Genomic DNA, 20,759 nt, shown 5'->3' with positions numbered 1-20,759 from the left:
AGGAAGGAGGCATTTTTGAAAAAGTATAAATCTGGCAGCCATATGGAAAATAGATTGAAGAGGCAAGAAGTGAGAAGCAGGAAGTGGAGACGCTGGAAGAGACCTGGCACAGTAACAGGGCCTAGATGAGGGAAAAGGCAGCACAGAAACGGAGATGGGTGAGTCACGGAGAAAGCTGGAGGGAGACGCAACAGCACTCACCAACTGAATACAGAACAACCATTTAAGACACAAGATCAAGATGACGCCAAAGTTTTCAAGCTTTAGAGACTGGAAAAGTTACTGATGGACAGGAAAACAATTTGATTTGTGGGACAAGATAATGACTCCCCTTTTAACATATCGAGATTGCAGTATGTTAAAAGGGGACGCGTTGCAGTAGGTGAGCTCAGTTGAATGCCTGTGGGCAGCTGGAAATACTGGATTGCTAAAGCCATGAGAAAACTCTAAGGGACTGCAGAGGCTTGAAGGGTAAGTTTGCAGACCTTTAAGATACCAGGTAACGGTATTATACACCTTACCGAAGAGAGACAGACACAAATATTTGCACAACAAAACTTGTAGTTTTTAAGACATGCTATGCTGCTTTATGCCTCCAGGCTTCCTACATGCTAATCGCTCTGCCTGGAATGCCCATCTCCTGTCTAGGCCTGGGAAATTTTATCCATCCTTGAAGTGTCAGGACTCTGTTTAAGAAAGCAGGAATATGTGTATACATTTTCATAGATTCAAAGGATTAGAAGATCAGGAAACAGAGGCAAGCGCTGACGTCACGCGATGGAGCAGAGATCAGGAACAGGGCACTGAACTGGCAGCATCACACAAACCTGCATCCCAACTGCAACTCTCAGAAGAAATCAGAACACCACCCAAAAGGAAAGGGGAGAAGAAGGAGCAGCTCACTCACACCATCTGCAAACGCTGTACCTGGATAAATTCACGCGTGCTTAAAAAAAATAAAACATCTATGTAACGAGGGAAAGAGTATCATCCAGAGGTTTCAGAGAAAGAAATTACCTGGAAATTATCTATAAAATAAGCTAAAAGGAAACTTTAGGAAATAGATTTAGAGCTGCAACAGAATATAGCATAATATGGACTCTACACGTTGGAACAGAAATGCATAAGGAAAAAAAGAAGTGCCCAAGGCAAGGAGAGACTATAAGGAATCACCTGAAATACTAAAAAATTAAAACTCACAGTGGAGGAAAAAAGAGCAAAATGGATATCAGGAAAGCAGGTAATAGAATGGACACATTTATTCTGAGAAAGCTTCCTTCTTAAAGAAAAATAGAACAAAGACAAGATAATAAAAGAAAAAGAAGGCACAGAGTTAAAACCAAAAAAAAAAAAAAATAGTACTTGGAGGACAGATGACTATGGAGAGCAGAGAAAGAACTAGAATGTTAATCATTATTGCTTCTTTGGGGGGAAAAAGGCTAAAATTCTGTAAAAAGAACGAGAATCTAAAATAAAGTTGAAGAAAACTTTTGTGTGCGTGTAGGAGGGAGGTAATATATATTGAGTTAAAAAGAATTCACCAGGCTAATAAACACAGAAGGAGTGAAGGCATTAGACTACCACCATGGGGCAGCCCCTAATGAAATAACAGATCTGGACAATGCTGAGCAAAGGCTGCTGAAACCTTCAGTGTATGACAGACAAGGACACTCCCAATGCACAAACCAGGCTGACAAAACCCAAACTGACTCTCTACTGACTCACTGGTCAATCTCAGCATCGCGAAGTGAGAGACAACCCGGCATTACGTGCCTCCTGAATCCGAATCTGATCAAGCCTCTGGATCCAACTATCAGGTTATAGGAAGCACCACAGGAATGCAATCAACAAAATCCAGAACATGGGAAATTCTACAGCACAACTGACCTTGTTTCTTCAAATAAAAAAATACAATGGCGGAAACATAGAGTAGAAGTGACATTAACACCCTATTACAATATATTGACCTTGTTTGGATCCTGAATTGAATAGACCAACTACAATAAACATTTATGAGACATTAGGAGAATCTGAAAGTGACTGAATATTTGATGATACAGAATTATTGTTATTTCTTTTTTAGGCAGATAATAGTCACAAATCCCAAAAGCTGTTGCTAAGAAGCAAGAAGCTGAGCAGAGCTTTCAGCAGCATGCAAAGCCAAGAGAACAAAACTTCAAGAGTTCCCACCACCCAAGAGGAGGGCAAACACCCTGGGTTTTCAGTTGGGACCCTGACAACTACACCCTGAGTTAAGATATACCAGAAACAGAGCGGCCTTCACACAGCCTGATGCCCAGCTGGGAAGGATGTCAATCCCTGACTGGTGTACATGTGCTGTTCCCCCTTAGCCTAACTGCCTGCCCAGAGCAAAACTCTACAATGAGCTTAACATCATCCAGAGCCTCAAATAACCTTCACAATTTCTTAAAGACAATAACTGGCACATAAGGCAACAGTTATGACCAAAATCCAAGATAATCTGGATCCCCTGTGAGTCTATTTTTATTGCCTTGTATTATTATCTTGGATAATAATATGTTGAAGTAATTAAAAGACATGATTGAAAATTTTGGCAGAGAATTGTAAACTATTAAAAGAAAACCCAAATGAAAATTCTAAAACTGAAAAACAGAGAACTGAAATTAAGAATTTAATGGATGTGTTTAATTAACAGCAAATTACATACAGCTGAAGAAAGAATTAGTTACTTAACATTTTAATCAGAAGCAAATATCCAGACTGAAGTCTAAGGAAAAGAGGATGAAAATATAGAAGAATGTGAGAGATATAAGGGGCATGGTGAAAGGGTCTGACATACAAGGTATTTAAGTCCAAGAAAGAGAAAAGAGAGAATGGAGCAGAAGCAGTATCTGAAGAGATAATGGCTAAAAATTTTCCAGAACTCAAAAAAGACATCAAGCCACAGATTCAAAAATGCTACAAACTCCAAGCAGAACACTCCAAGCAGAACATAGGAAAGAAAACTTTACCTAGGCACAGCAGTGTAAAACCGCTGAAAACCAAAGACAAAGAGAAGATTTTAGAAACAGCTAGTGGGAAAAATACAGATTACCTTCAAAGGAATTAGCAATAAAACTATAAGCTGAATTCTCAGTAGAAAAAGATGGAAGGCAGAACACAAGGCAATGGTATCTTCATAGGGCTGAAAGGAAATAACTGCCTTTGAATTCTAAATCCAGGAAAAAACCAACTTCAAAAACGAAGGAGAAAGAAAGACACTGTCAGACAAATAGAGAGACCTTTTCTAGAAGAAAAGATGGAAGCTAAGAGATGTAGAAAAAAACGAAAAGCAACAGAAAGTAAATAGATAAAACTAAATGGATGCTGACTGTATTAAGAAAGTAATAAGTATCTTGTGGATTTTAAAATATAAATATATGTAAACATAAACAACAGCATGTAAGTTTGGGAGGGAGGAGACAATGGAGAGCGAGCGCTCTGAGGTCCCTTCAGCACCCATGACGGGTGAGAGTTCTGGTTTCTATCAGCCTTCAATAGCTCCAGGATGCATGTTAGAATACATAACCACTAAGAAAATAACTAAGAGAACAGAAGAAATATACAGCTAACAAGCTAAGAGGTGAAAAGAGAGAATAATAAAAATTACCTATTCCAAAAAGGAGATATAAAGGAAAGAGGCCAAAAGCACAGAGCAGGTGGGACAAAGAGAAAGCAATGGGTCAGCTGTAGATTTACACTGAAATTTTAGTCACTACTTTACATGTATATAAGCTAAATATTCTAATTAAAATAGTAATATTGTCAGATTAGGGACAAAAAATAACAACTATAGGCTGTTTATAAGAGACCTACCTTAGGTATAAAGACACAGAAAAGTTGAATGTAAAATTCTGGAAAACAACAAACCATGCAATCACTAAGGAAATAAAAAAGTTAATACTAATATCAGACAAAATAAACTCTGCAAGAAGCATTGCTAAAAATGAAGACCATTTCATGATGATTCACAAGAAAGATATAAAAATTCTGTATTTGTATACATGTGATAACATAGCTTCAACACGTACACAGCAAAAACACAACTAAAAAGAGAAAAAGACTTTAACAGTAACTGATAGAACAAGCAGACAAAAATTAAAAACCACAAGAATATGTAAGATTAAATGACACTACACATACAGGACACTGCGCCCAATAACCGCAGGATATACATATTTTTCAAGTGCACCATGACCTCTTATCCAAAGTGATCACACAATGGACCATAAAGCAAGTCTAACAAACTCCAAAGGACTGAAATAACTTCAGGGTGCGTTCTCTGACCAAAGGGGGACCATATTAGAACTATCAAAATACATAAATCTGAAAATCCCCTGTGTCTGCAAATTAAGCAATTTACTTCTAAATAACCCATGGATTTAAAGAAGACATCCTCATTATTTTGCACTGAACAATAATAAAAGTACAACATACTAAAACTTGTAGAATACAGCTAAAGCTTATTACTTAAACTTCTGGTGAGACTCAAAAAAAAAAAAAAAAAAAGGGTAGCGATCAGGAATGAAAGAGAACCTCACTACAAATTCCACAGAAAATAAGAGGATATTATGAACAACTTTATGCCAACAAATTTGAAAATTTAGATGAAACAAATTCCTAGAGAAACACAATTATCAAAACTGAAACAAGAAATTTAAAAATCTGAAAAGTTCTCTATTAAAGAAAAACTTCCCCACAAAGAAAATTATATTGTTATTTTAAAAAGAAATAACATCAGGGCCAGCTCAGTGATGTTGTGGTTAAGTTTGAGCACTCCACTTCGGTGGCCCAGGGTTCACTAGTTCGGATCCCAGTGCAGACCTACATACCACTCATGAAGCCACGTTGTGGCGGCGTCCTACATACAAAATAGAGGAAGACTGGCAACAGATGTTAGCTCAGGGACAATCCTCCTCACCAAAAGAAAAAAAAAAAGAAAGAGATAACATCAATCCTATCCAAACTCTTCTCAAGAACACACAATGATGAAATTCCCCTGATCCATTTTCCAAAACCAGCATAATCTTCATAGCAAAATATGACAAGGACATTACACAAAAGGAAAATTTTAAGCCAATCTCATTCGTGAACATAGATGCAAAAATCTTAAACAAAATATTAGCAAACAGAATCTAGAAATCTAATAATACATAAAAAGAACACTTGGTCCTTGCAAGGTTAGTTTAACACTCATAAATATATATAATTCACAATAACAAAACAGCCAGAAAAAAATCACACTATCATCTCATTAGATGCTGGAAAAACATATGATAAATTAATATCCAATCAGGATTTTAAAAATTCATCCATTCAGGATAAAAACCAGAAATAGAAGGAAACTTCCCTTAATCAGATAAAGAATATTAAAAACAAAACAAAACTATAGCAAACATCATTCTTAATGGTGAAATGTTGAAAGCTTTCCCTCTGAGATCAGAAATGATACAAAGACGCCTCAGATCACCACTTCTATTCAACTAACATTTACCAAAGGTCTTAAATAGTACAATAAAGCAAGTAAACAAATGTATAAACATTGGAAAAGGAAAAATAAAACTGTCATTATATGCAGATAAGACAAGTATGGTCACAGAAAATCCAAAGACTCTTCAGCTAAACTATTATAATCAATAAGTAATCTCAGTAAGATTATTTATTTGTAAAAAACAACTGTATTTCTACATAATGGCAACAATTAGAAAACAACACTTAAAACATCATTTAAATAGTATCAAAAAAAATCAAATACTTAAAAACAAATCGAACAAATCTACACAACCACTACAAAGAAAACCATAAAACATACTGAGAAAAATTAATAAATAAATGGATGGGTATATCCCTGAACTAGAAGAGCATAATAAAGATCTCATTTCTCCCCCAAGTTGATGCACACGATCAACAAAATCCCCAATCAAAATTTCAACAAGGATGTGCTGTGTGTATGAAAAACTGACAAGCAGGTTCTAAAATTATACTGAAATGCAAAGGATGTAACAGCCAAAACAAATCCTAAAGAACAACAAATGAGACTTACCATCCTGGATACCAAGATATATCAGAAAGCTGTAATAACTAAGACACCGTGATGTTAGCCCAAAGGTAGGCACACAGACCCATGAAACAGGAGAGGGAGTCAAGAACATAGTTATAAGCATCTGATTTATGACAAGGGTGGCACCTCAGAGCAGTGGAGAAAGGATTGTTTCAGTAAATCGTCCTCTTATTAAACTCTCAAAATAACTCGTTTGTGGGCTTCTGCTTCTTGCCGAAATTTGACTAAATCAGGTGTTATTTAGAAAAGCTGAAGATATGAGCAAAAGATATGCATATCTTATCACCCAGGAATTCCACTCCCAGTTATATACCTCACAGAAAGGCCCACTTATGTGCACCAGGCACACATCCTAGGCCGTTCACAGAAGCAACATTCATAATGTTCCCGTTTCCAAAGGGTAAAAAACAAATGTCCAAAAAACAGTTGAGTGAATAAACTGGATCAAAAATCTTACAATGGAATATTACACTCCAACAAAAATGAACTAAATACTCAAACTTTCTTATTTCAGGGCCCTTTGACATTCTTAGAAATTATTAAAGATCCCAAAGACGTTTTGTGTGTGCATGTGTGTGTGTATATATATATATATATATACACACTGTTTTTTAAATGTGTATTTATTCATTTTAAAACAATAAATATATGTTAATATGAATAACATTTCTTATGAAAAATGACCTTTTGTTTTCCAAAACAAAAGTGAAAAGAAGAGTGGTACTGTTTTATATTTTTGCAAATCTTTTATTGTCTGGCTTAATAGAAAACCGCTCAATTTTCCCTCCTTTCTGCATTCACTCTGTTGTGATACATTGTTTTGGTTGCAGCATATGAAGAAATCAGGCTTATACAGACACTTAGTTAGAAAGGGGAGTAGTAGCTTAACAGCCTTTTCAAGTAATTGTAGATATCCCTCTTTGATACTACACCAAAACTCCACAAGTGAGAATTTCTTAAAGATTAAGAAATGTGGCATCTTAACAAGGCATCTGAAACCCCAAGCACTGTGGCATCTGAAACTCCATCAACGAACTTTTCATATTCTGTACATTCATCAAATCCATTGGCCTATCTTGCATGTTGAATGACTCTTTTACCCAAGCATGATTTTGTAACACGTGCACATCATTTGGAAAACACCTATTCACTGAATTACGCAAGCCTTCCAAATGATGACAGTAAAAAAAAAATCATATTCATTAATCTCGCCACCTATCTCATCGGAAAGGTTTTTAACTATTGACAAGCTGTCAAGTTCACAGAGGTAGATAAAAGTTTCCCCAAATCCTAATTTTCATGCAAAAACTCAAATTTTATCATTGGCAACAAATATGCTTTTCTTTGAAGTGACAGGTTCACTGTGTTCATTTTCAAGAAAATGTCTGCCAAATACCCCAGTGTGAGCAACCTAGTTCATCTATCAGTCATTATATCAAATGAAAATGGTGTTCTATTAAAAAAGGATAAGTTTACTTTACAACTCAAAAGACTATACACGTGGGGCTGGCCCCGTGGCTGAGCGGTTAAAGTTGGCGCGCTCCGCTGCAGGCGGCCCAGTGTTTCGTTGGTTCGAATCCTGGGCGCGGACATGGCACTGCTCATCAGACCACGCTGAGGCAGCGTCCCACAGGCCACAACTAGAAGGACCCACAACGAAGAATATACAACTATGTACTGGGGGGCTTTGGAGAGAAAAAGGAAAAATAAAATCTTTAAAAAAAATTTTAAAAAAGACTATACACGTGCTTTTCCTCAAGGCAACTGTCACAGCTCAATACGCAGAAGTGCTTTAAGCATCCTGCCATTTCATCCCATGGGATATTGAAGAGATGTATACTCAAGGGTTGGGATTTAATAAAATCATCCATTTCTCCTGCTTTATCAAGGACATTCTTGAGTCAAACTGGATTAAAATGACCACAAGCACACTTTGGGGTCACTGCCTTTATTCACGGTAAGGTGTCAGCAGTTTTCCCCACCACTGGTTTTGCACCAGCAGTACTAACCTCAACAGTGAAAAGCGTGAACACCACCTTCATAGAATAATGAGAATAGTTTTGACCCCATGGATCCTCTGAAACGGTCTTGGGAAAACCCTAGGGTCCACAGACCACACTTTGAGAACTACTGAATTATATCAACATAAAGCAATATGGATGACTCTTAAAAACGTAAAGCTAAGCAAAAAAAACAGACACAAAAAGCTACAGACTATGAGATTCATTCATATAAAAATACATAAACAGGCAAAACTAACCTATATTGTTTAGGGATGCATACTTAGCCAATAAGACACACTGGGAGATTTTAAGATGCTTCTCAATAATTGATAGACCAAGGAGACAAAAATTAGTAAGGCTATAAAAAATTTAAACAAAACTGAAAAGCTTAGTCTAATGCCATATATAGAACTCCACACCCAACGACAGAATATATGTATTTAGAAACATATAGAACACTCATAAAAACTGACATTATATTACACAAAGCAAGTCTTAACAAAAAGAAGAAATGATATCACATGGACTATATTCTTCGACTGCAATGCAATTAATTTAAAAATCAGTAACAGGGGCCAGCCCTGAGGCATAGTGATTAAGTTCAGCATGCTCTGCTTCGCTGGCCAGGATTCGCAGGTTCAGATCCCAGTCGCAGACGGACTTAAACCCCTTGTTGGCCACACTCTGGTGGTGACCCACATACAAAACAGAGGAAGACTGGCACAGATATTAGCTCAGGGCTAATCTTCCTCAAAGAAAAAAACAGGAAGATTGGCAACAGATGTTAGCTCAGGGCAAATCTTCCTGGGGGGGGGGAGAACAGTAACAAACTTAAAAACCAACATTTAGAAATTTTAAAAGCACACTTTTAAACGGTTCATAGGTTAAAGAAGAAATAACAGAAATTAGAAAATATTTAGAACAAATAATAAAAAATCTACATATCAAAATGTGAGATGAACTAAAACAGTATTAGAGGAAACGTTTACAGTTTTTAAGTGGTTTTATTAGGAAAGAGGATAAAAATTAACAACCTGGGAAGTTGGAGGTCAGGGAGAATCAATCCAAAGAAAATATGAGGAAATAACATAACTAAACCTGTTAGCAGCCTAACTTATTTAAAGGAACATACATTGTATCTTACCTATAGAAATACGTCCAAAAAGATCCTACCCAAGTTATTATAATGTTTATATCAAGAGATCTCAACTGATCAATTTCAACTGATTGGTTAATTCCAAAATTCAATACACATTTATCACAACCTGGCTATTTGCAGCCCCAGTTCTCTTAATAGGGTATCTTCAGAGTCAAGTGCTCCAACTTGAATCTTAGGTAGAACCCAACCTTTTCTCCACTCCACTAACTGAAGATATGATCCTCCCAAATCCTCACCTCTATTGTGACCTTAATGCTTTGGGAAAAATTCAGATTCTCCTTCTGTAAACACAAGGGGGCCATGCTATGAAAAGAAACTCAGAAATTCACTCAGGTTGTCCCTGAGTTAAGTTGGAAAAAAATCAAACTCAATAAAAGATACTTGCAAAGTCTTAGAATTCTCATGAGGAACGGCTACAAATAAAATAAACTGTCTCTTCTTCCATTCCTTCTCTTTTACCTACAATCTCTTTCTGCTTTCTATTCCCCTTCTCCCCACCACCTGCAGCAGCCTACAAGGTCCAACGTGGGGAATCAAGGTGAAGACTCCGGCTCCTTTCCACATTCCAGGCCCCCACAACTTTTTGGTTGTGTCATCACATTTCCAGCCCTTCACAATTCACTGTACCAGGAACCATGCAAAACTGATCCACCTCTCAAATCTGAGACGTCAACGTTACAATCTGACCACAATCTCTTAATTTTCCAGTTTTCTCACTCCGTCACTCCCATTCCCCTCTCTCCAGACCCCTTCAACTTGTTTACGAGGGAGAGAAGAGAAAGGACCTGTGCTAGCACAACGGTGAATCGGTTTCTCTGCCTTCACAGACCTGGGGCAAGCTCTAACAAAATCAAAGAGCCAGACAAATGCGTGGCCACCTTACACATTCTGTCATTCAGTCTCAGCTAGGTTCCCGATGCTGCTCTCCAATCATTTTCTGATCCTTGGCTTCTCCTCTTTTCCAAACCTCTTCCATTCTTCTCAAGCACCTTCCCAACCCTGGTGCCTCTGACTGTCTTACTTTGCACCCTAACTCATAGACAAAAAAAAAATAAGAGAGACCATCAGGCCTGATTAAGACTACTCCGGCAAAGGTCATGAATGAACTATTCATTTTTCAGATTTTCCCATGGCCAGCTCCCTCCTAACAGTCAGATTCCAGCTCAAAAGCTACCTTCTCAAAGAGCCTTTCACTGACCCGCTGTGGAAAGCCGTTCTCCTCCCAACTCTATCCCACAGCCTGTTTCACTTCCTGATAGGATGTGTCACCTGCCCTGGCCTGTCCACCACACTCTCCCCAGCACCTAGAACACAGAGGTGCTCAGTAAATATTTGATAAATAAACTAATTCCTATGGGAAAACTAGTTCTGATTTGCTGAAGTTCTGAATGATGCATGAGCTTCAGCAGCATACCCCCTGCATAAAATTCAACCACTCGTCCAAATTCAGACCATTACAATGTCTTTTCTCTCTACTTCTCTTTCTTCTAAATCTACGTTCTATTTATACCACCTTCTTTAAAGCAATGCCACCCGTGTCTACCACTCCTTCAAATCTGTTTTGTCATCCTAGATTTTTTTTAGTATCTGGCTTGCATTTTTCCTCTCTACCTTATCCCTTAGTATTTTCAGTGACTTCTTCTATATGGTCAATGACATCGTCAGGGATTGCAACATATGTGTCAATTGCTAATCACAGGACAACCTCAGGCTCAATCTCACCCTGAACTGTTTCCTCTTAAAAATCTCAGTATCGTCTTTCCCACTTCCCTGTACCCAGTGAGCTTGTGCTTGCTCTTCACTGAAACCTCTAAAGCTTACAGCCCTCCGCATCACACCCCAGGACAGACACTGAATTTCCAATTTGCTGTCTGTATCCTACTATTAATGCAACTTTTATTCCCATATTAAACTCCCTGGTCTTTCTGCCACGTGCTGTCCTACATCATTTAATTTCAGATTGGATTATTTAAAATTATGTGTTGAGATTTAAAATAAAGCAAGACTTGGGTAAGCAAGGGACAATCTTTCTATCTTTAACAGAAACAGTAAAGTCAAACAGAGTGTGGGTATTTCACATTCTCGTGTGATTACGTCAGTATGCATAATTTACATTAATTCCCCGGTCACCACTTCACGTGATTATTTAGAAGAAATACTTACATAGATAAGTCCTGAATAGTAACGATCCTTCAGATTATGTAAAACAGAAGCTTCATTCAAGCATGTCAATTCGGCCATATCCTCCACCTTGGAAAACTTAGGTGGGTTCATCTTCTGAATATCATCTTTGTTGACCATTGCTTTCTTTCCATTCTCTGCCAACTCCACCATAACTTCATCTCCCCGCTCTTCTTTGATACTGGCTGCCTCAAAACCATGGCGTTCTGATGGAATCCACACTAGCTTTTTAGCCGTCCAATCAGCCTGAGTGGCAGGGTTGTAGATGACAGCCCTGTCCACAAAGAGATACCTCTCTGGGTCTTCCAGTCCAGTTCTCTGCGCCATTGTAAACAGAAGGATCCAAGAGCAACCGCCTCTAAGAGAAGAGGGGGAGGACAAAGTTAGATGTTTAAAAATACAAAATGATTCACAAATTTTACTTTTCTAAGAAACTTAAACCTTTGGTAAACAGAAAGCATAAACTTTGAGTTAAGGAACTGGGTATTCCTCTTCACAGCCATACTAACTGAGTTTCCAAGGTAAATTTCAGGAGTGACCACAAATTATGACTGGTTTTCTGAAGACCACTCAAGACATGCCCTCAGTTACCGAGGGCTGAAAAATAAGCAGAAGAAAAAAGCAAAGCTCCAGTCTGACTCTTTTTCTCTTCACCTCCTCTTTCACCCTCACCACAAATTAAACAGGGAGTTAAGAAGGGAAAGGAGAATAAAGAAAAAGAAAACAAAGATTCATAATAAAAGGTCTGGGGAGGGGGTGGCACTGGTATTAGTGTGACCACCAGGATATACTTACAAAAACACCAGAAGAGCAAAGCATCAGGTCTAAAACGTGCTTCTCATTCTCCCTTCAAACAACAGACTCAAAGTTCCTCCTTACACATACCCTACCTCAGTCCCACTGTGGCTTCTCTATGGCCCCGCGTGGTCATAATGTGATCAGCTGGGGCCACAAAGGGCAAGCGTAACTTGGCTTCACACGACAGCCTTTCAAGTATGTGACGGTAGCTATTCAGGTCTCCACTCCCATCCCTGCAGCTGCTCTCTTCCCTCTCTCTGCTCTTCAGCATTCCATCATTCATCAAGACTCATTCCACCACCCTCATCTCTCAACTCTCAACAGACTCCAATGTGCTTCTGCCCCCTTAGAGAGTGGGGCCCAGAAGCAAACAGAATCCAGATACGGTCTGACCAGTGCACAAGAAAAAGGAACCGTTAACAAACTTAGGCTGCACCGGGGAAAGCAGCATTTCTGTGACTTTCACAATTAATGTCTCTCAAGACCTAACTGGTTTATTTAGTACTCATACACTTTTGGCTCCTAATGACCTGTCAGCCAAAGCTCCAGACACGTTGCTTGAAGCTACCTCTCCTCCTATACTTGTGCAATTGGCTTTTTGCATCAAATGACAAGATTTTACATTCATCACTCACCTTTCTGACGTGACTCATCATTCCTGCCTGACAATATCTTTCTGGAATCCGATACCATCATTAAACACTTTTGTTATTACTCCAAATTCCAGGTTATTACAAATGTCATAGGCATGGTTCCCATGACTTCATTCAAATCAATGCGAGAAGCCAAGTGAGTAGCTACTCTTGCTCTACCAAATCCTCCAACCTTCTCCCTCCCCCGAAAATGATGGGGTTCCTTGTAGGCAAGAGGACAGAAGGCTGCAAGGTTAATCACAAAGGAGTCCAAAGCTGTTACGAGGTTCTTAACCTTGAGTCCATAAACAAATTTCAAGCTCCGTGAAATCACTGAAATGGTAAAAAATGGTGTACACTTACTCTCTCTATATGTGTGCGTGTGCTTTTCTGGGGAGAACACGCATAACTTTCTTCAGATTCTTAAAGAGATCTACCTGTGTCCCAAAAGATTAATCACTGATAGTGGGTACAAATACTAGCCCCCTCACCCCTAAGAAGAATTTACTAGAATCAAATTGCTAAGATTCTTCAGATATTATTTGTTACAATGTAGGTATTACAAACACTCATACTCTAGAGCATGGTTCTCAAACTTTGGCATGTTCATCGCAGCACCTAGAAGGCTTATTAAATTACAGATTGCTGGGCCCCATCCCCAGAGTTTCTGATTTAGTTGAGTCTGGGGTGAAGCCCAATGATCTGCATTTCTGACAAATTCCCAGTTGCTGCTGATGCTGCGGGTCCTTGGACCACACTCAGAATCATCGCCCGTAGTTCTCTGGCTGCCATGGTGAGCCACTGCATGTTGGGTTAGAATAAAAGGTTGAAAATCAATGTTCTGGACTAATTCATAACCCGATTTCAAGAATATGTTAAAGTTTTAAGGATTATGGACTTGGATAAAACAAAAATTACAGAACAAAATGAAACCCAAAAAAACCCCAAAAACCCCAAACATGTAACATTAAGACTTCTACAAATAAAATTGCTAACAATGCTTTATAACTAAACTAGCATTTACCTTCCTACAGAAAATATTCACGGGCACATGTACATTCTGAAGAATGGTTTCAAAAGCCCATTACTTTTAGAGACCATTCTAGTAAGATTAATAACTTTTTGTCTTTCCAACTTATAAACTACACACTGCTAAGAAAGGAGGCAAGGCTTTGAAGTGCGAATCATCCTAGATGAATTTGGAGACAGACAACAGGACACCTACTCTGCCTTTAGGAAGGATAGAGTCTAATGAAACATCCAACTATAACAAAACATGATAACAAGGTACTCTCATTATTCTTATTAGGTATGAACTATAAATCCCATACAATACTTAGGAAGCTGTCTTGCTGCCAGTAGGCATACACACGTTTCTTTCATTTTACATTGGGCATGTAATTATACGCTTAAATTTAGCAGGTGACTAGAAATTAGAATAACTTGGGTCATTTCTAGAGCAGTTCTTTTCTTAAAAGTAAATTATGTATTTAAAAATTACTTTATCAAATCCGTACATTTTAAATTTATCAGTACTTTTTCTAGGTAGGGAAATTCTTATAATTTAAGAAAAAACCCATAGATCACAAAAGCGTAATTACAAAATGCTCCAGATTTTGGGGGGGAAAACTACATATATGCTTTTTTTTAAAAAAAAGGAACAAATATTCATTGGGTCTTCGCTGGGTAGTAGGATTACAAATTAATTTTTACTTTCCCAGAGTTTTCTACAACTAACTAAACACTGTGAGGATGGTTTCCTGTTCCTTGCTACATGGTAAACACTTAGCCCTGTCCCTGGTCCACAGGAGGGGATCCACACCTATTGATCAAATATTACCTGAGCGGTCCCCACCTTCAGGGTGAACTTCAACTTCCCATCCACAGCCAAAAATCTGCCGTTCCTTCAAATCCTGACCCAAATGCCACCCTTTGAGAAGTTCTTTTCAGGTCAATCTGGCAATTTAATCCTCAGCCTTCTCCTAACATTTTGTGCTGTTCTTCCAGCATTCTTCTGGCCCTCCCTTGCACTGTACCAGAGGGCTTAGCAGGTAGTAGGTACTCAAATTCTTGCTTAATTGATAGTGTTCATGAGGCCAGGGAAGATGTTTTGTTCATGTTAACTCTCCACTTGTGATCACCAAATATGCTGTACTTCTTTCATTCCATGGTACATGTGGTACCCAATCTTGATAATACTGGTATTTAACAGTGAACCACCCCCAAATGCTTTGCCTTGCAGAAAGAATAATACCACAATTTTTGAAATAGCAAATACTGTTGGAATTCACTAATTATGGCCAGACATTATTCTAAGGAGTTTACATCTATCGACTCAAACCTCACAATAGCTCCACAAGGTAGGTACTGTTAATATCTCCATTTTACAGATGAGGAACCTGAGGTAGAGAAAGCCACTAACTGGCCCAAGGTCACCCAGCTACCAAATCGCAGAGCTGGGATTAAACCCAGAGTTCAGCTCCAGAGTGCATTCTACAACGATGGAAGAGGAGAGGGAGGGAATTTTGCAGGGCATCTTGTGTACTATATACTGCCTCTCTGCTAAATAAAAACCCTATTGATTATGACTTCAAGAGTATAGCCTCACCCAATGAACACATTCACACAATCTGGCAAAAGCTTTATATTTTATAGAAAAAATACCTATATTTAGAGAAAAAGGAATAAATAGAAATCTCTTTACAGGAGACATAAAGATAATCAGAAGGGTCTTGGTGTCATTTGAAATAACTACCTAATTATAGCTAAATCATTTATCTGTGTATGAATTAGCCCCCTACAGAGTCAAAGCCCCATCCCCTTCATTCGTTTTAGGTACACACAGCCCTGGGATCTGTGCAGCCAGGCCATTTTTTACTTCCAATGAAACACCACCCAGCAAATTTCTCAACTGCCTCCCAGACCTATTATATAGGTATGGATACAGGAAAACAATTCAATTTTATGAATATCTTGCATATAAAAAGCCAAACAAAAATGATGGATATAGACCATCCCTCTAAGACAGATAAACCCTAACAGTAGTGTCCCAATTTGTGTAACGCTTTCGTTGAGGTCACTTACATCACAGAGACATACAAGTCTATTAATTTATCAAAATTTGGCTTAACCATGTGAGCACAAATACAAACCAAACGCAAAAGGACACTATGGCTATTTATGGCCTGCACCATCTCTCAGTTATATCTTTACATTGTGTTCAATATTTCTGAAATGTGGACCCAACACCAGGAATTTTAATTCTTCATCTATGATGAGAAAGCCCAACGCCAAGAATTTTAATTCTTCATTTATGATGAGAAAGTACATAAACCGGAGTAGCATATAGTCTTTCACCATACAACATGTCCTTCAAAATTTCCTCCATCTCACCTTCCATCCCATCTGTCTTCATTGAAATGATTTCCCTAAGGAGCCCAAATAAAAAGCCAGGCTCCCGGGTCACATCCCTTTGCTGCAAAAGCTCGCGCTATATCGCACAATTACACCATATGCTTTCTCCAGATAAGGACGGGGCAGAACTGAATTTAAGATGCAGAAGTCAGAAGATGCATAAAATGGCCACTTTTTTCCAGAATACGAGACAGACAGGGCATACTTAAACATCAAAAGCAAGGGACTAAAGGAATAATTAATAAGGGCGGATTGACGAAAGCAATAAAACAATAAATAGATTAAAGTTTTCCAGAGTGAGATACTATCAAGAATAATGAAGCCTGACTCCAAGATTCCTTAGTTTCAACGTTAAAAAACAAAATCTCCGCAAAGCCAAAGTATTATATTTAGTATTATATTATTCAGCGAAAACAGCCGTCTTTGTTTCATTTGCAGTCTGGATCCACCCCGCCCGCTTTCCCCTACCCTACCCCACCACACCCCACCCCCTTCCATCAACCGCAGTGATCTTGAAGGGAGCTGCAGAGGCCCTAAGAAACAGAGATAACGGTCATAGGCAGAGGCCACGTTACCCAAACCTCACCAGCTGAGTTCAGAACCGCCGAGCCACCAAGCTCCTTCCTAAGGCCCGAGTTCCCAGGCAGGCCAGGCTGGGGGCCTCCCGGGTCCCCGGGCCGCATCCGCCCACCACAGGCCCACAAAGCCCCAGCAAATGCCAGACTCCGCGGCTTCAACTTCCCTCCAACCCCATTCCAGTCTGATCTTACGGGATCGGGCTGTAACCCCCAATTGCAGAAGGCAAGGAAGAGACTCTGCGGCGAGCCCTTCCCAGATCACTTACACAATAAAGGGATCCCGAGGCGAGGGCTGACCCTCCCCCCGGCCGCCCTGCTGCAGCGCGCCCCCGCCACATTTCCCGCCTCGCCCCCCCAAACCGCCCGGGCCTCGCCAGGCGGCCCACCCCGGCCCCCGCGGTCCACAGAGCGCGTTCGGAGGCTGCCCCCTCCCGCCCTCCTGTCCCAGCACCACGGAGCCCGACCCTCCCCACGCCGGCGGCCGGCTCCTCAGACCCTCACCCGCCGCGCGCTTCCCGGGCGGCGCAGAGCCCTACCGCCGGTCCCTCCACCCTCCAAGCCCGGGGCGCGCCGCCGCCTTCCGAGCCTTCGGCGAAGCCCTTACCGCGCCCCGTGTACCGGACCCGGCCTGACCCACCCAGCTACCCACCCCGGGGCCCTTCTCGTCCAGCGCCCCCCACTCCCAACCGGGGTCGCGCTTTCCAGCCCGGCCCAGGATTCTCACCCCTCCTAGGAGGCAGACAGAGACTCGCGGGACACTCCGCGACCCCCACCAGAGCACTAGGCCCCTCCAACCCCGCGCCCCCGAGGATCCCACACACCAAGTACCAAGTCCCCACATCCCCACCCCCAGATCTCCAACCCCAGCCACCCGGGGGTCGTCCTCCCGCACACCCAGGCCCTGATCCCTGCAGGGGTCTCTCTCTCAAGGACCTCATTCCCCGCCCCTCCAGGGGTCTCTCCACCCACTGGGGGTCCGGTTACCCACTCCCCGGATCCTTCCTACAAGAATCCACGGCTCCCGCGGCACAAACACTCCGCGCAGAGCTCCCTGTGTCTTCCCCCAGCTCCCGCGTCGGCTCTGCTCCTGCTCTCCAGAGCCGCCCGGGCCCCCAGCCCGGATCCTTCCCGCCCCCACAAACCGTGCCCCCGCCCCCGGCCGCCGCTCTCGGACCCGGGCAGCCGCACCTCTCACCTTCAGCCGAAGATGGTGGCGCCGGCGCACGTCCCCAGCCGCGACCACAGATCCGGCGCCTCAGTCCCAAACCCACCGCTGCCTCCGCCGGGCTCCTTTAGCACTGCTGCTCGGGGCTGCCCCACCCACTCCCACCCTCATTGGGCCAGCTCCACGCCCGTCACCGCCGCCCCCAGACCCACTGGTCCGTTTGCGCGCCCATCTCCAAGAGAAGACGTTAGCAACCCGAACGAAGCTACCTTCCCGAGGTCCGCTCCCTCCACCCACCTGAAATCATGCTCATTGGCTCCCGCTCCCAGCCCCGGCCGCCGGGGCCCCAACCTCATAGGCTGCCCCTCACGCCCGTCATAGATTCCGGGAGGTGCGGCCGGGGCAGTCGCGGGCGATTGGCTGGCTCAGGCGGAGATGGACAGCTGAGGTAGGCTGGGCGTCCGGCGATCCCGCCGGGCAGCGGCTGCGGACCCTGCGAGGGCCTGGGGCTGCGCGGACAGTGGGGCAGGTGTGCTGCGGCAGGATCCCCGAGGTCCGCCTAGACGCGCCTCGCCCTGGCGTCGAACTGCCGTGGCAGCCCGCTCGCGCGCCTGGTCGGCCCCTCTGCTTGCTGCAGCCGGCGTGTCCCGCAACGGGACCGGCCTCCACCGCGGAGCCGGGGCCCCCGGCCCTGCCTGCAGGGGCGGAGCCGGAGCGCAGTCCAGAGGCCTTACGTCACCCCCGGGGCTGCGGGGGGTGGGAGCCCGGGCTCAGCGGCTCACCTGCAGTGGGGGAGGGGAGGCAGGGCTCGGGGTGCAGCTCTGCCCATGCGCACGGGCTCTGCGGGGGCCCCGGCTGCAGTCCGCAGTCCGCGCTCCGGCCACTGTCGCGAACCTGGGCTCTGGGCTGACCCTGCCGACGCCCCCTGAGCGCGGGGCGCCGGACAGCTTCCTCCGCTGCCGCAGTTTTGGTGTTTGCGAGGGAAGGGGCCTCCTTACCCAGCTTCCTGACTGGGCTGAGATTCCAGAATGAGAAGCGAACCGGCCTTGGAGAGAACACTTGGGAAAAGGACTTCCTTCACCTCATTCCTTCGTTTATTCCATTCATTCATTCATTCATTCATCAAATGGAGCTCCTTACAGGAGAGGGGCTATGAGGAGGTTCTGCAGGGCTGTCATATCCCCTAGGGCCTATAAGCTTTTCATAGGTCTTAGAAAATGTTTGAAACCTAAAAAAAAATGGCTCCAAAATAAGGAAACTGGAAAAATCGAAGTTAATAAATGTTTAATGAGATGTCTGCAGAATCTAGTCAACTGCAACACGACTCAAATAATTATAATGAAGTTTAAATCACAAGAATAAAATGAATGTTCTTTAAAAAACTAAAAATCTTATAGCAAGATGTAGTTATTTCATGTTGGATATGGGTAAATTTTAATACGTGTGATATAATGTAAGTGGCTAAGCCTAGGAAACTTCCAGTCTGGTAAAAAGTGAACAGAGCGAAAAACAAAACAAGGCAGGAAATGATAAGGAAGGGTTGGTGGAATTCAGAGAAGGTTCCAAGGCAGCTGAGTGCAGAGTCCTTCCTGGGGAAGTCAGAATCAGGTCCTGTATTGTCCTTTGTCCTAGTGCATCTGGTCCCCCACCCCCACCTGCCTGCTGGGGTAAGCTGCCCCTTGTCCAGGTGTCTTATGACTTGGCTCCATGAAGCAGTCTGCACATGGAATACAAGTCTACTGTACAACATGTGAGTAATATTCCTCTTCTGAATTAAAAAAATTTTTTTAGAGAAGACAAAAGATTCCATCTCTAAGCCCTGAGTCTCAGCTTTGTCATCCACTGAAGTCGTTTCTGAAGGCAGGGTTCCATGCTTAGAGCATCAACATACAAACAGCCATGTTAGCCACCAAGTCTGTGGTTTCTCATAATTTTAAGAGAAACTCAGTGGACCATCAGAAGAGGAGGGCAGGAAGTTCACCGGAATTAAACATCACAAACATGTTAGTCTTGATGAGATCAATAATAAAAGAGAATATCCCCAGATGTATCTCTAGCCCTGGCACTTCTCCAGCACTCAGGCTGTATGTTTTCAACTGCCTGCTAGACATCTCTGCCTGGATGGGAGGGACACTGCAAAGGCACTACATCCCAAACCTGTTTTCTTCCCTCTTCTCCTTCATCCCACCACCCAAACTCTCTATCTTCCCAACTTCCCTTTGTCTGTTAAATGAAACTAGTCTTGAAACCTCTTTGAATCCTTCCTCTCCTTTGTTCCCACGTCACGTCCCCTTCCACCTCCATCATCCATCCAATCAGGCGCTTCTGACTCCATTCTCACTCCATGTAGCTCCAGCCCGGAATCTGTTGCCATTTTGATGAGGAAAACACAGGATTTAGAACCAGACAGACCTGACTTTGAATCCGTCTCTACCACTCACTAAGTCTTCAACCTTTGACAAATTCCTTAACTTCATTTCCAGAAAGGAGATACAAATATATACCTAAAGGACTCCTTCAACATATATGTAACAGGATGATTTACTGGAGAAAAAAAAAGCATCATCATCAACACATAGATTAAAAATTGTCTTTTTTTCTAATCTACAAGCTCTGTACAAAAGAGTGAGAAATCCTTCCCCATTCCCTCACAGTAATTTTTGCTGGCAGTCTAGGCTGCTTTTACCCCCAAAAGAAAAAGTCCACAGACCATTGTTTTGCAGAGGCTGGGTCAGAAGTCCAAACTG

At 42.2% G+C, this 20,759-nt stretch overlaps 1 protein-coding gene across 14 annotated transcripts in view; it reads right to left on the bottom strand.

Annotated features, from left to right (window-relative positions):
• Positions 1–18,728, bottom strand: part of MYH10 (myosin heavy chain 10) — a 145,250-nt gene extending 126,522 nt beyond the window's left edge. For 3 of the 14 annotated variants that reach the window (XM_014864116.3, XM_070482345.1, XM_070482343.1), the window contains exons 1-2: positions 18,043–18,307; positions 11,408–11,783 (exon numbers count right to left, since the gene is read on the bottom strand). In XM_014864116.3, the coding sequence (XP_014719602.3) occupies positions 11,408–11,752 (345 nt within the window). In that variant the 5' untranslated portion in view covers positions 11,753–11,783; positions 18,043–18,307. Of the gene's footprint in view, positions 1–11,407; positions 11,784–16,855; positions 17,119–17,831; positions 17,966–18,042 lie in introns of those variants that run through there. The other 11 variants (XM_014864117.3, XM_014864114.3, XM_014864113.3 and 8 more) reach the window with 11 other exon arrangements.
• Between the last annotated feature and the right edge of the window lie 2,031 nt (positions 18,729–20,759).

Source organism: Equus asinus, chromosome 13 (genome assembly GCF_041296235.1).
Source record: "Equus asinus isolate D_3611 breed Donkey chromosome 13, EquAss-T2T_v2, whole genome shotgun sequence".
Taxonomy (NCBI): Eukaryota; Metazoa; Chordata; class Mammalia; order Perissodactyla; family Equidae; genus Equus; species Equus asinus.
Note: the sequence above shows the minus strand (reverse complement) of the source record. Positions and strands in the feature narration are given on the sequence as shown.